Source organism: Cololabis saira, chromosome 17 (genome assembly GCF_033807715.1).
Source record: "Cololabis saira isolate AMF1-May2022 chromosome 17, fColSai1.1, whole genome shotgun sequence".
In the NCBI taxonomy this organism is placed as follows: Eukaryota; Metazoa; Chordata; class Actinopteri; order Beloniformes; family Belonidae; genus Cololabis; species Cololabis saira.
The window spans coordinates 1,584,922-1,597,856 of record NC_084603.1 but is presented as its reverse complement, the minus strand read 5'-3'; the positions used below and the strand labels follow the sequence as shown (position 1 = coordinate 1,597,856).

The 12,935-nt window shown below is 37.5% G+C and overlaps 1 protein-coding gene across 1 annotated transcript in view; it reads left to right on the top strand.

Moving 5' to 3' along the window:
- The window catches only part of psda (pleckstrin and Sec7 domain containing a), an 80,266-nt gene that overhangs the window by 41,068 nt on the left and 26,263 nt on the right, over positions 1 to 12,935 (top strand). Inside the window, exon 8 of the mRNA XM_061744816.1 lies at positions 9,881 to 10,078. Coding sequence (XP_061600800.1) covers positions 9,881 to 10,078 — 198 coding nt within the window. The remainder of the gene's footprint in view (positions 1 to 9,880; positions 10,079 to 12,935) is intronic.

Below are 12,935 nucleotides of genomic sequence, written 5' to 3'. Positions count from 1 at the left end.
TATTCCTGAATAATCTAGTGGAATATCCCTGAATAATCTAGTTAATATTCCTGAATAATCTAGTTGAATATCCCTGAATAATCTAGTGGAATATCCCTGAATAATCTAGTGGAATATTCCTGAATAATCTAGTGGAATATCCCTGAATAATCTAGTGGAATATCCCTGAATAATCTAGTGGAATATCCCTGAATAATCTAGTGGAATATCCCTGAATAATCTAGTGGAATATTCCTGAATAATCTAGTGGAATATTCCTGAATAATCTAGTGGAATATCCCTGAATAATCTAGTGGAATATCCCTGAATAATCTAGTGGAATATCCCTGAATAATCTAGTGGAATATCCCTGAATAATCTAGTTAATATCCCTGAATAATCTAGTGGAATATCCCTGAATAATCTAGTGGAATATCCCTGAATAATCTAGTGGAATATCCCTGAATAATCTAGTGGAATATCCCTGAATAATCTAGTTAATATCCCTGAATAATCTAGTGGAATATCCCTGAATAATCTAGTTAATATTCCTGAATAATCTAGTGGAATATCCCTGAATAATCTAGTGGAATATCCCTGAATAATCTAGTTAATATTCCTGAATAATCTAGTGGAATATCCCTGAATAATCTAGTTAATATTCCTGAATAATCTAGTGGAATATCCCTGAATAATCTAGTTAATATTCCTGAATAATCTAGTGGAATATCCCTGAATAATCTAGTTAATATTCCTGAATAATCTAGTTGAATATCCCTGAATAATCTAGTGGAATATCCCTGAATAATCTAGTGGAATATCCCTGAATAATCTAGTGGAATATCCCTGAATAATCTAGTGGAATATCCCTGAATAATCTAGTGGAATATCCCTGAATAATCTAGTGGAATATCCCTGAATATTCCTGAATAATCTAATGGAATATCCCTGAATAATCTAGTGGAATATCCCTGAATATTCCTGAATAATCTAGTGGAATATCCCTGAATAATCTAGTTAATATCCCTGAATAATCTAGTGGAATATCCCTGAATAATCTAGTGGAATATTCCTGAATAATCTAGTTAATATCCCTGAATAATCTAGTGGAATATCCCTGAATAATCTAGTGGAATATTCCTGAATATTCCTGAATAATCTAGTGGAATATCCCTGAATAATCTAGTGGAATATCCCTGAATAATCTAGTGGAATATCCCTGAATAATCTAGTGGAATATCCCTGAATAATCTAGTGGAATATTCCTGAATAATCTAGTGGAATATTCCTGAATATTCCTGAATAATCTAGTGGAATATTCCTGAATAATCTAGTGGAATATCCCTGAATAATCTAGTGGAATATTCCTGAATAATCTAGTGGAATATTCCTGAATATTCCTGAATAATCTAGTGGAATATCCCTGAATAATCTAGTGGAATATCCTGAATAATCTAGTGGAATATTCCTGAATATTCCTGAATAATCTAGTGGAATATCCCTGAATAATCTAGTGGAATATTCCTGAATAATCTAGTTAATATTCCTGAATAATCTAGTGGAATATCCCTGAATAATCTAGTGGAATATCCCTGAATAATCTAGTTGAATATCCCTGAATAATCTAGTGGAATATCCCTGAATAATCTAGTGGAATATTCCTGAATAATCTAGTTAAATATCCCTGAATAATCTAGTGGAATATCCCTGAATAATCTAGTTGAATATTCCTGAATAATCTAGTTAATATCCTGAATAATCTAGTGGAATATCCCTGAATAATCTAGTTAATATCCCTGAATAATCTAGTTAATATCCCTGAATAATCTAGTGGAATATCCCTGAATAATCTAGTGGAATATCCCTGAATAATCTAGTGGAATATTCCTGAATAATCTAGTTGAATATCCCTGAATAATCTAGTGGAATATCCCTGAATAATCTAGTGGAATATCCCTGAATAATCTAGTGGAATATTCCTGAATAATCTAGTGGAATATCCCTGAATAATCTAGTGGAATATCCCTGAATAATCTAGTGGAATATCCCTGAATAATGTTGTGGAAACCCCTGAATAATCTAGTTAATATTCCTGAATAATCTAGTGGAATATCCCTGAATAATTTAGTTAATATTCCTGAATAATCTAGTTGAATATCCCTGAATAATCTAGTGGAATATCCCTGAATAATCTAGTTAATATCCCTGAATAATCTAGTGGAATATCCCTGAATAATCTAGTGGAATATCCTGAATAATCTAGTGGAATATCCCTGAATAATCTAGTGGAATATCCTGAATAATCTAGTGGAATATCCCTGAATATTCCTGAATAATCTAATGGAATATCCCTGAATAATCTAGTGGAATATCCCTGAATAATCTAGTTAATATCCTGAATAATCTAGTGGAATATTCCTGAATAATCTAGTGGAATATCCCTGAATAATCTAGTTAATATCCCTGAATAATCTAGTGGAATATCCCTGAATAATCTAGTGGAATATCCCTGAATAATCTAGTTGAATATCCCTGAATAATCTAGTGGAATATCCCTGAATAATCTAGTGGAATATTCCTGAATAATCTAGTGGAATATCCCTGAATAATCTAGTGGAATATTCCTGAAAAATCTAGTGGAATATCCTGAATAATCTAGTGGAATATCCTGAATAATCTAGTGGAATATCCCTGAATAATCTAGTGGAATATTCCTGAATATTCCTGAATAATCTAGTGGAATATCCCTGAATAATCTAGTGGAATATTCCTGAATAATCTAGTGGAATATCCCTGAATAATCTAGTGGAATATTCCTGAATAATCTAGTGGAATATTCCTGAATAATCTAGTTAATATCCCTGAATAATCTAGTTAATATCCCTGAATAATCTAGTGGAATATTCCTGAATAATCTAGTGGAATATTCCTGAATAATCTAGTTAATATCCCTGAATAATCTAGTTAATATCCCTGAATAATCTAGTGGAATATCCCTGAATAATCTAGTGGAATATTCCTGAATAATTTAGTGGAATATCCCTGAATAATCTAGTGGAATATCCCTGAATAATCTAGTGGAATATCCCTGAATAATCTAGTGGAATATTCCTGAATAATCTAGTGGAATATCCCTGAATAATCTAGTGGAATATCCCTGAATAATCTAGTGGAATATTCCTGAATAATCTAGTGGAATATTCCTGAATAATCTAGTGGAATATTCCTGAATAATCTAGTTAATACCCTGAATAATCTAGTGGAATATTCCTGAATAATCTAGTGGAATATCCCTGAATAATCTAGTTAATATCCCTGAATAATCTAGTGGAATATCCCTGAATAATCTAGTGGAATATCCCTGAATAATCTAGTTGAATATCCCTGAATAATCTAGTGGAATATCCCTGAATAATCTAGTGGAATATTCCTGAATAATCTAGTGGAATATCCCTGAATAATCTAGTGGAATATTCCTGAATAATCTAGTGGAATATCCTGAATAATCTAGTGGAATATCCTGAATAATCTAGTGGAATATCCCTGAATAATCTAGTGGAATATTCCTGAATATTCCTGAATAATCTAGTGGAATATCCCTGAATAATCTAGTGGAATATTCCTGAATAATCTAGTGGAATATCCCTGAATAATCTAGTGGAATATTCCTGAATAATCTAGTGGAATATTCCTGAATAATCTAGTTAATATCCCTGAATAATCTAGTTAATATCCCTGAATAATCTAGTGGAATATTCCTGAATAATCTAGTGGAATATTCCTGAATAATCTAGTTAATATCCCTGAATAATCTAGTTAATATCCCTGAATAATCTAGTGGAATATCCCTGAATAATCTAGTGGAATATTCCTGAATAATTTAGTGGAATATCCCTGAATAATCTAGTGGAATATCCCTGAATAATCTAGTGGAATATCCCTGAATAATCTAGTGGAATATTCCTGAATAATCTAGTGGAATATCCCTGAATAATCTAGTGGAATATCCCTGAATAATCTAGTGGAATATTCCTGAATAATCTAGTGGAATATTCCTGAATAATCTAGTGGAATATTCCTGAATAATCTAGTTAATACCCCTGGGGTAGATGGTGAAGAGAAGAGGACCCAACACTGACCCCTGGGGGACACCCGTGCACCCAGATTAATGGTTCTTTAATTGTAAAATAATAATAAAAAATAATAATAAAAAAAAGTAAATAAATAAAAATAAATAAATAAAAAATTAATTAAAAAAAAATAAAATAAAAAATAAAATTTAAAAAATTTAAATTTGTAAAATAATGATCTGAACAATAATGAACTGAACATGGACGATGTAAATCAGTTTATGGGTCGTGGTTCAACAGAATGGGGTCGGTTGCCGTATAGTTGACCTGGTTGACCTAGAGATGCACCGATTGATCGGCAACTGATCGATATCAGCCCAATAACGGCCCGATAACGGCCCTATCGGTTTTGATCGGAGATCGTAAAATAATAGTTCAGAACGGGCCGATCCAATAACGTTTACAACAACAGCAGATGCTACCGCTAAAGCTTTCACATAGCTTAATAATTCATAATTAATTTTTATTTTAAGATGTAATTCCTCTTTCCACAGGAAAACTAAAGTTTATAGTTTACAACTTGTATCAACTTTTAGAGAGTGACATGTCTGTGTTGTCTGTGTTGGTTCGTGTTGGACATAATTACATAATTATTACCACAGGAAGATGAAGCTACAAGGGTCTGAGAGTCTCTAGAGGGAAATATTGCTCATCAGTCTGCAATAAAACAATCAATTCATGAAACTTTCTCATCTCCTAATGTTTATACCTAATAATACGATGTCAGTGTTGAACACGAGACAATAATATTGAAGAATTTATGGATTTCACGCTGTGATCGGTGATCAGCAACGTCGGGATCAGCAGATACTGGTTTTGGTGATCGTTGATCGGTGATCAGCTCTCAGAATCCTGATGGGTTCATCTCTGGTTGAGCAGAACCGGCTCCTCGGTGCTCAGAGCGGCGGGTCTCCAGTGGTTCTGCCCCGGTTCTGCTGGAGCGTCTCTCTCGATTCTCTCTCGGTTCTGCAGCTCCAGCAGGAAGTGACCGACTCTTCACTTCCCACTTTCTGACTCGCTCTCTTCACTTCCTGCTGGTTTTACCGTCAACGTTGATCTGAGGATCAGCAGCTCAGAGAGCTGGTTCTGGTTCTGGTTCTGGTTCTGATGGAGGACGGAGACGTTTCCACGGAGACGGAGGAGGACAGGTGGGTTCGGGTTCTGGTTCTGGTTCTGGTTCTGGAAGCAGAGGTGTACAGGTCTGTCTCAGAAAATTAGAATATTGTGATAAAGTTCTCTATTTTCTGTAATGCAATTAAAAAAACAAAAATATCATCCATTCTGGATTCATTACAAACCAACTGAAATATTGCAAGCCTTTTATTATTTTAATATTGCTGATTATGGTTTAAAGTTTAAGATTAAGATTCCCAGAATATTCTAATTTTTTGAGATAGGATATTTGAGTTTTCTTGAATGTATGACATTTTTGTTTTTTTAATTGCATTACAGGAAATAAAGGATTTTATCACAATATTCTAATTTTCTGAGACAGTCCTGTATAATCCAGGTTCCGTAAAGTAAAAACGCTGCTGTTTCTGGATCAGCCAGTACATTTAGAACAGGAGTTTTCACTAACGACCATTTACCTGCAGGAGCTGCTTTAGTGATGGTTGGAACAACTGATGGACTGGACTTTTACTTTATGGACCTGGATTATAAACCTCTGTCTGGAAGGTCTGGCTGCAGGTTCTGGTTCTGGTTGTGGAGGGTCAGGCTGCAGGTTCTGGTTCTGGTTCTGGTTCTGGTTCTGGTTCTGGAAGGTCTGGCTGAAGGTCCGGGTTGATCCGGGTCGGTTCTGTTTTAGTTTGAACTCTTTAGACCCAGCAGAACTTTGGTTACTGTGTTGTTGCATCACCTGCTGTTTGTTGTGTTTCCACGGCAACCGTCTCCCAGCAACTGCTGATGCTGCAGAAACGGCTGGATTGAGACACGTGTGACGCAAGAGGCTCGTTCTCGTTCAGAACATCAGAGCAGCGTTTCCACAAACTTCTACAGCTTTTTTATATTTGTTTATTTATTTATTAGCACTTCTCAAGCTAAAGCTGCGTCCAGGTGTCATGGTGATGTCATCACATCCCTGCTCTGCCATTGGCTGATGCTTTGGGGTTGCCCCGGCGTACTGGCGGGTAATTTACCCCCAAACCGGTCCAGGACTTCCCTGGACCGACCCGGACCCTCAACATGATTGACATGCGAGTGGGCGACGCCCCCATCCTACATCACTTCCTGTTCTTCACTTGAACTATTGAGGGGTTTTTATCACCTGTAGTGTTGTTTCTGTCATCCTGTTTCAGTTTAGTCTAGAGATGCACCATCAGGATTCTGAGGGCTGATCACCGATCACCAAAACCAGTATTTGCCGATCACCGATCACAGCGTGAAATCCATAAATTCTTCAATATTATTGTCTCATGTTCAACACTGACATTGTATTATTAGGTATAGAGATTAGTAGATGAGAAATTATCATGAATTGACTATTTTATTTCAGGCTGATGTGCAATATTTCACTCTAGAGCAGGGATCGGCAACCCGCGGCTCTAGAGCCGCATGCGGCTCTTTAGCGCCGCCCTAGTGGCTCCTGTAAGTTTTTTTTCTTCTTTTTTTTTTTCTTTTTTTCTTCTTTTTTCCCTTTTTTTTTCTTTTTTTTCTTTTTTCCTTTTTCTTCTCTTTTTTCTTCCTTTTTCCTTTCTTTTTTAATCTCAACATTTTGACTTTTTTCTCGGAAACTTTGACTTTTTTCTCAACATTTCGACTTTTTTCTCGACATTTCGACTTTTTTCTCAAGATTGTACTTCAACATTAATCTCGACATTTCGCCTTTTTTTTTTTTTCGAAATTTTGACTTTTTTCTCAACATTTCGACTTTTTTCATGAAATTTTGACCATTTCCTCGACATTTCGACTTTTTTCTCGACATTTCGACTTTTTTCTCAAAGTGCATAATGAAAAAAAAATCTTCCTCCAGTTATAACTAATATAGAAACATGCAGCATGTGTTGTCTTCATTCTAATTCTGATACAAGACTTTTCATTTTTTGCGGCTCCAGACATATTAGTTTTTTGTGTTTTTGGTCCAATATGGATCTAAAACATTTTGGGTTGCCGACCCCTGGACTAGAGACTCTTAGAGATTCATGTAGCTCCAGCTTCATCTTCCTGTGGTGATAATTATGATGTACAACAACAGCAGACATGTCATTCTCTACAAGACGATACAAGCTGTAAACTATAAACCTTAGTTTTCCTGTGGACAAAGGAATTAAATCTTAAAATAAAAATGAATTATGAAATTTGCGAAAGCTTTAGCGGTAGCATCCACTGCGTGTGATGAAACTCTTGTGAGGAAACTCTTCACACTAGAATCCACATGTCCCTGGTGAAGCGACTGACACGACTGTCGTCCTGAGTCTTTGGATGTAAATATTCGGGTAAAACTCCGGCAGACATTTATCAGTGAAATATTTATGACTCTGCAGAGCGTACCGGGGTCCAAACAGCTAACGACGCGTTTGAACCCGACGTCTGCTACAACAGAAATGTATGAATCCATTACCTGACGATATAGTTCCTTATTTTTCTTGCTGTCGTTTATATGTCTCTTTCAAACATCCTATCAGCTTCGTTGTGTTGAAATTATTTTATAACTTTCCTCCTCGGGGTATTTCCTTTAAACACCTTGCAAACTGCAAATCTGTTGTCCTTTTCTGACATTGTAAATTCCCAGACCGGCGAGGCCATTTTCAGTGTTGATGTTTTGTAGAGAGGCCACGCCCCCTTCTAGAGGCCACGCCCCCTCAGGTCACCTGGGTCAGGTGTGGGAACAGCAGCGCTGGCGGTGGTTTGTTGTTGTAAACGTCATCTGATCGGCTGCTCTGAACTATTATTTTTGATCTCCAATCAAAACCGATAGGGCCGTTATCAGCAGATACCGATCGGTTATCAATCGGTGCATCTCTAGTCTAGTCTTTAGGTCCAGCATCATTTTAGTTTTTATTAGTTTTAGTCTCCTTCATTCTCCTTTTAGTCGTGTCAAGTTTCAGTCGACTAAAAGTTTGAGCATTTTAGTCTTATTTTAGTCAGAATTGTCCATTTTAGTCTAGTTTTAGTCAAAGATTGTATTGATCCAAACCCATTTTACAATTCAAACAAGGTTATCTTATTATTCTATTATTGTTACCTTAAAGACTCAAGAATACATTCATTCCAGATACAGAAGACTCTCATTTGAGTTTACAACTTATTTATTTTTATCTTTTTCTTTTTCCACGACACATTGGGTTTTCTTTTCCACGTCTCTGTAGGAAAGTGAATCCAAAGATGGATCTTCTTCTTCTACTTAGGAAAGAAACTACTGAAAACATGGACATTAAGATCTTTGCTAGAACATTTCGTCTGGTTTTGGTCAACGAAAATGAAGACTCATTTTAGCAGAGTTTTTATTTTGTAATCTACATTTTAGTCTGGTTTCTTATTCCTCTACAATATTGCATCATGTATTTAATTATCGTTATTGTCACATGACCAGCATGTTCATTGCGTCTCGTTTTCTTCAGGTGATAAAGGTTCGGTGATGATATTTAGTCAGAATTTTCATTGATGAAAGCAACTTTAGTCTGGTCAAAGAGGTGATGCAAGTCTGGATCTGGTGTTTACTGGTCAGAACCTGGGACGGGTTTAAACCTGGTGGTTTGGAGGAGCTGTTGGGACGGGTTCATCGGACCGCCGGTACCAGACTGGTCTGGTATCAGTCTGGTACTAGGACTCTGACATGTACATGATGTTTCAGTCAGAAGGAGGAACTTCTGTAACAGGAAGTTCTGAACTTTTGTTCTTCAGGAAAAAGGATCTGAAAGTCCCCAAATAACCCACGTGCGTGCGTGCGTGCGTGCGTGCGTGCGTGCGTGCGTGCGTGCGTGCGTGCGTGCGTGCGTGCGTGCGTGCGTGCGTGCGTGCGTGCGTGCGTGCGTGCGTGCGTGCGTGCGTGCGTGCGTACACACACATGGGTGTGGGTGTGTTTTTTATTTTTTGCACATTTTTTTAAAGAAGAAAATAAAAAAATACAATGGAGTGTGTTTAGAGAAAATTAAAAGATTAAACAAAACAACATAAAAGAGAATGTGGTGTAGAGGTCAGAGATCAGAAACCTGAGAGGTTTGTGGAGTGGCCTCCCCTCTATGATTCACTTAGACAGTAAAACAAGAAATACTTTAGAAAAAAAACACAAGATAATTGAATAATGTTTTTTTTTGTTTTATTTTGCACCTTGCTTTTAAATAAGAGTCTGGGCCTATAGGCTATTTATTTGCATCAGTGTATATTTTTATTTGCACCTTTTGCTATAAAAAAAAAAAAAAAAAAACAGTTAATGAAAAATGAACAATAGGAAGCCAAGAGGCTTATAATATTACAAAGTTCACTCTCACTCATTTGACATAATTTGGATAGGTAAATGATTCACAAAAATGAATAGTAAATGGAAAATAAATTGAGTGTAAAAAATACATATATATTTTTTAAATTATTATTGTTTTCCATTTACAATTTCAGGGAACAGCTGATTTTCCTAATGATTCCTATCGACTTCCACACCTTTCTGGCCACAGTGTTCATGTGTTCATGTAGGTTCATGTGTTCATGTGTATTCATGTGTTCATGTCCCCCCCCAGGGAGCGTCCGGTCCTCCGCCCCCCCGAGCTGCTGTTCATGTGTGTTTCTGTGTATATGTGTGTGTGTGTATATTCATGTGTTCATGTGTTCATCCCCAGGGAGCGCCCCGTCCTCCGCCCCCCCGAGCTGCTCCACCCCCAGCCTGACGTAGCGGAGCGGCTAGCGCTAGGCGGTAGCGACGAGGGCCTGGCTAACGGGCTGAAGCCGGACCTGCAGGCGGCCCGGCGGCTAGCTAAACGGCTCTACAGCCTGGACGGGTTCAAGAAGTCGGACGTGGCCCCACACCTCAGCAAGAAGTGAGTGCTAGGAACTCTGGGTAATGGAGGGGGATAAGGGGGGGGGCTAAGGGGGCCCCTTAACCATGGGGGCGGGGCTAAGCTTTGAGTTTGAATTTAAATCTTTATTTCGAGCATAAAATAATTATAAAAACAGAAAACAAATTACACAAAACATCAGAAAAAGTCATTAAACAAAAAAAACCTTGCCCGAGAGGGAGTAGGAGGAAGTAAAAGCTTATGAGGTCCTACCGCTTGTTTCTATTTCAATTTTACTCTAATACAACATAGAAAAAAAATATATAACAGCAAACTTTACCTTATCAAAAGAAAATATACCTATTATTACATTATAAAAATATTACAGAACTTCATTACAATATTATACCTGAGCATTCTAAATAAATGATATACCAGAGCAATTATGAACTAGACACAAAATTCCCTGGAAATTTTGAAGTACCATGGTAACAGCAGCATTAGCAGCTGTTACCATGGTAACAGGAGTTGTTACCATGGTAACAGCTGCAGTAGCAGCACCGTTCCGCTATTTCCCGTTTATTCTGGCCGAAACAAGATGACATTATATAATATTATTATATACGAATATTATAATATTAATATTATACTTATGACATATATACGTATCACTTAGCAACCAAACACCGCTGCATTGCATTGTGGGAAGTTTCTGCTCGGCTAGTGTCCATCAATCCACACTAATACATTTCTCCAGAAAGAGTATGGATAGTACATACTAGTGAGTATGGATAGTACATACTACTGAGTACGTTCTAATGTTTCGGACGCACTAAAAAATCTCGCATACTCATTTTGCTACTCATTAAGGTGGAAATATGCGATTTCGGACGCAGCCTATATGAAGACTTTAGTGACTGAGTCATGTGACCAGTTCTGGCTGAGGCAATCAGTCAGCAGCTAAGCTCTGGTTGCCACGGTGATATAAGAATCTTTCTGGTTTTGCTGTGAGAAAAACCCAGATTTTGGCTTCTGACAAGGTCTCAAATAACTCAGATATGTGATCAAACCGTAGCTCGTAGCCAAAAAACGAAAACATGGTGAGAGACACAGAACCCGGCAGATTCTGACAATCTTAATTTTATTCAGATATTCCTTATAATGATTGAGTAAGCTCAGTGCGAAGACAGAGTGAGATTCTTTTGAAGAAAACGTTTGATTACATTACAGTGAATGGGGACTAAGTCAGGTATTGGCGCCGCTCTATCCTCCCCCGTTTAAATTTTGTGCAGACCCCGCCTGTCAAAGTCACATTTTATGAATCCCAACACCTATGTCTACATTCTGACCAAAAATGATTGGTCTCCTTTTTACCGTTTGGCTGTGAGCTCAAGTTACAAATAAAAATTCTGGTTATTTTTAACGGCTTCTCACACTCTACCAACCGACATTCCGCACTCTAGATTTGACCAAAAAGTGATTACCAGTCCTCGCTTGAGTGCTCATATCTTGAAAAGTTTACATCTTAGGAAAAAAATGTTTGGTGTTTGGAGAGAGAAGAGAAGTTTTCCTCCGTTTTGAAGTTTGAATGACATTTCTACGTACAGGTATGAGAAAGCTAGGTGACTCAGAAAAAAGGTGAATTTTGGCTTTTTTTTACCTCCTCTCATCCACTGTTACATTCCGCGCCACACACATACATGGGAAAATCTCCCCATTAGTTTGGAAATCTGGAAATGTTTTTGCACTTCGTGCGAAAACTATTTGTGCCACCGCTCTGAAAATCCACAGGACTGTAGTTAAATTCAGGGCCTACAACTTTCTAAATCGGTTCAGAATTTTTCGAGGAACGGTGTGCGAGTGGTGAGGCCCCAAAGTTCTCCCAATGCGTTCCGGATGGGCCAAAAAGGGCACGTTTTCCCACAACGTGCAAAAACGTGCGAACCTATGGCTAATAAAAGTCATGCCACTCGATTCCCGATTAGGGCGCACATTTCTACATTTTTACTTTTCGCGTTTTCTCAAAGCTGCTGGACTAGTTACACGCTGAAGTTTACACGGAAGAATAAATAATAAGCCAGATCCATTGCTATTGCATAGCCGTGGAGGAGGAGTGCCTCGTGGCGCAGCCGTGGCACTGATAATATTCATATAAAAAAAAATATATGTATATGTGTATATATATATATATATATATATATATATATATATATATATATATATATATATATATATATATATACATAAACAATATACCTGAGCATTATAGGACCGCCCCTTAACCATGTGGGCGGGGCTAAATACCTCCATGATTCAGCAGGACTTCAGGACATCAGACCATCTAAGATTAGATTATCCTTTATTTCTCCCTCAATGGGGAAACTCACTTTGTTCAGCAGCAGTAACTCAACACACACATGCAGGGGAGGGGTAAAAAAGTAAATATATAATCACAAATTCTAAACAGTATATACATTGGAATGAAGAATAAAAAGTAGTGCAGTACAGGAAATAAAGAAAAACAGTACAAAAAAAGCAGGTAGGATGTGTGTGAGGTAGACAAATATTGCACATGTTATTGTCCGTTAGCTACTGAGATCAGCCTGGTTGTTCAGTCTGATGGCAGCGGGGAGGAAGGACCTGCGATGCCTCTCAGGGATGCATCATGGGTGACGAAGCCGGTCGCTTCAGACCTCCATCAGACCACATCTGCAGACAAATGTCTCACGAATAACTGGACGTCTCAGAGACGAAGGTTTCTCTCTGCAGATGATGACGTTACTGCGTCCGTGTAACACTTCCTGTTTGTAACACTTCCTGTTTGTAACACTTCCTGTTTGTAACACTTCCTGTTTGTAACACTTCCTGTTTGTAACACTTCCTGTTTGTAACACTTCCT